At 39.2% G+C, this 2,887-nt stretch overlaps 1 protein-coding gene across 2 annotated transcripts in view; it reads right to left on the minus strand.

Moving 5' to 3' along the window:
* Positions 1 to 2,228: 2,228 nt before the first annotated feature.
* The window catches only part of LOC146064249 (E3 SUMO-protein ligase KIAA1586-like), a 2,440-nt gene continuing 1,781 nt past the window's right edge, over positions 2,229 to 2,887 (minus strand). For both annotated transcript variants that reach the window (XM_083177519.1, XM_083177518.1), the window contains exon 3: positions 2,229 to 2,887. This exon is cut by the window's right edge and continues 164 nt beyond it. In XM_083177519.1, coding sequence (XP_083033645.1) covers positions 2,229 to 2,887 — 659 coding nt within the window.

Genomic DNA, 2,887 nt, shown 5'->3' on the forward strand with positions numbered 1-2,887 from the left:
AAATTGTGAGTGCAATAGGAGGCAGTACAACCTTTAAATAGACATTGAACAGAAATTGTGAGTGCAATAGGAGGCAGTACAACCTTTACATAGACATTGAACCGATATTATGAGTGCAATAGGAGGCAGTACAACCTTTACATAGACATTGAACAGATATTATGAGTGCAATAGGAGGCAGTACAACCTTTAAATAGACATTGAACAGAAATTGTGAGTGCAATAGGAGGCAGTACAACCTTTAAATAGACATTGAACAGAAATTGTGAGTGCAATAGGAGGCAGTACAACCTTTAAATAGACATTGAACAGAAATTGTGAGTGCAATAGGAGGCAGTACAACCTTTACATAGACATTGAACATATATTATGAGTGCAATAGGAGGCAGTACAACCTTTACATAGACATTGAACAGACATTGAACATTAAATACCTGGCCATGGCCAAACTACAAGACCAACAAGCCGCTTCACCCTCCCTATCAGGGAGCAATATAAACCTATAACAGCTTGTGGCCCTCCTATGGTAGTGGGTTGGGGACACCTCCCACTGAAGTGCTCATGGAGACCTGTTGGGACACTGCTGCGAGCATAGGAGCTGGAACCAGAAGTCCAACCGACTATTCTTAGGAATGTATCTATTGTGTTTGTCATCAGATACATATTGTTGTATGTACAGGACATTCAAGGCTTGCACACCTAAAGACATGGACCTACACATAAGCAGTTTCTGTGTGTTTGGTTGTGCTTTATGCTGCTTTGTTAACAATGGCCCCTGCCCCTCGAACACCTGTGACACCCACCCAACAATTTAAAGGCACTTCCACAGATCTTTGTAGTAGGCCTGATCCAGTTGACTTGGTTCCTGTTTTCTTGCCATCCCTTTTAAGGAATGGGCTGCTCGACGTCCCTTGCCCACCCATGATTTCACATATTCGTTTGGATTCCACTGAGTTAAAGGAGGACCAACAACAGAAATAAAAAGTAGGTCTGATACATGTTTAGTGGTCAGTGCAGTACGTTTTTCTGTGATGATGTTATTCATCACACTGAACCCTCGCTCACAGTCTGCATTGCTTGCTGCAAGAGTATCTACAGCAAGAAATAATCTTCTTAATTTTTGTGGAACAATACGTCCTGCACAAGACTTATAGTCAACAAATCCCAGATGTGTGTCTTGGTAATTAACATTGAGCATTTCACACAGTTCATGAAGCTCTTTTTCACCAAACCGTGGATCATTTGAATCCCAAGATTCAGGATTCAGAACAGAGAGACAGCTTATCAGATTCTGATAGGCTGTCTCTCTGTCCTTGGTTGCTCTTGCTGTTGCTCTATTAGCTGTAGTTGTAAATAACTTGCATTTCATGTTGTCAATAACAGCCTGAATGAATTGCGAAGAATTTATTATTGGACTTTTCCCAATGCCTGTCAATTTAACGTTTTGGAACATCATTCCCACTTCAATGTCCTTCGTTTTTGAACTGTGCAACCCTGGAATTCTAATTAGACTTTCAATCCGCTGCACATACAATTTTATTTTGTTGTCAGCTTGAGGAATAGTTAGTTTTCTGTCTTGTAAGAGCTCAGACAAATCCTTGAGCTCCGTAAGAACATCTAACATTAATGACAGGTTTTTTGCGAAGTTCACGGAGCAAAGTTTTGAATGTAGACCTTTAAATTTGGCTTGTTCTTTTTTATCTCTCAAATGGTCTTGTGAGGCGGCTTCAAAATGGGAAGCTAATGCTGGATAAGTCTGCCAGACTGCATGAACCGCTCTCCATGTAGAAGCCACCCAACGAACATTAAAAACTCTGCCAATTTTTTTAAGCAAGACATGCATTTCATTAGCCTGTGCACTAAGCTCCCGTACATTTCTGGGTGACTGACTGTAAAGACAGTATAAGGAGTCTAAAAATGATCTGAAGTCATTAGTACCTCCAGTAACATCTACTGCCTGATCCACAGCTAGTTCGAGCCTGTGGTTCAGGCAATGCCATAAAATTAATTTTGGAAAATCTTTTTGAAGGAGTTTCCCTACACCTGCATTTACGCCAAGCATGACATTTGCCCCATCACTACAAAAACTAATAAAGATCTCTGTCAACAATTCGAAAGTAAAGCCATGATGAAATAAACATTTCATTATTTCTTTCTTTATGTTCTCTGCGGATAAACTTTCTAGCTCTATCAAATCCAAAGGAAATGCTATTGGACTCATAACACCATCAACACTGCATTTCAAAAAAAACAATTAGTGTAGATTTTTGAGAAAGTGTAGTAGCTTCATCAACTAACAAAGTGATCTTAGATTTTTGGGTTACTACACTAGACACAATTTTTTTTCTCATTTCTGCAGAAACATGCTCAATTATGTCCCCACACAACGTTCTGCTTTGAAGCAACCGCCCAATCTGAAGTCCATTGACTTTTTGCAGGTCAATCATACTCTCATGGTCAGTATATGGCCGATTCTTTTTGGCTATGTAGTAAGCAGTTCTGAATACACGAGCAGTTGTTTTCAAAGCTGCGTCTGTACTATTTGAATTGATATTTATCAAAATATCCTTTTTAGCAGTTTCTAATATTTTGGATGCTTCAGAGTGAGCGGCGCTTTTTCTGTGACTAAAAATTTTTTTGCGAAGAGATGTAAGCTTTGTTTGCTTGGTTGTACCAAAGCTTACAATTTTACATTCTGCCCATTGAGATGATATATTCATTCCCCGTGAAGCAAAAATCTTCAAATTTGAAACTTCACTACAAATTCTACAGCCTAATTTTCCATTGGAAGCAAATAGCCAATCATTTCTTTTCTGGAATTCGTCAAATTGTTTTTTGGACCACACAGCAGGATATTGCTTTGTTTGAGTTGACGTTCCCGGTGATT

Source organism: Crinia signifera, chromosome 3 (assembly GCF_055691185.1).
Source record: "Crinia signifera chromosome 3, ASM5569118v1, whole genome shotgun sequence".
In the NCBI taxonomy this organism is placed as follows: Eukaryota; Metazoa; Chordata; class Amphibia; order Anura; family Myobatrachidae; genus Crinia; species Crinia signifera.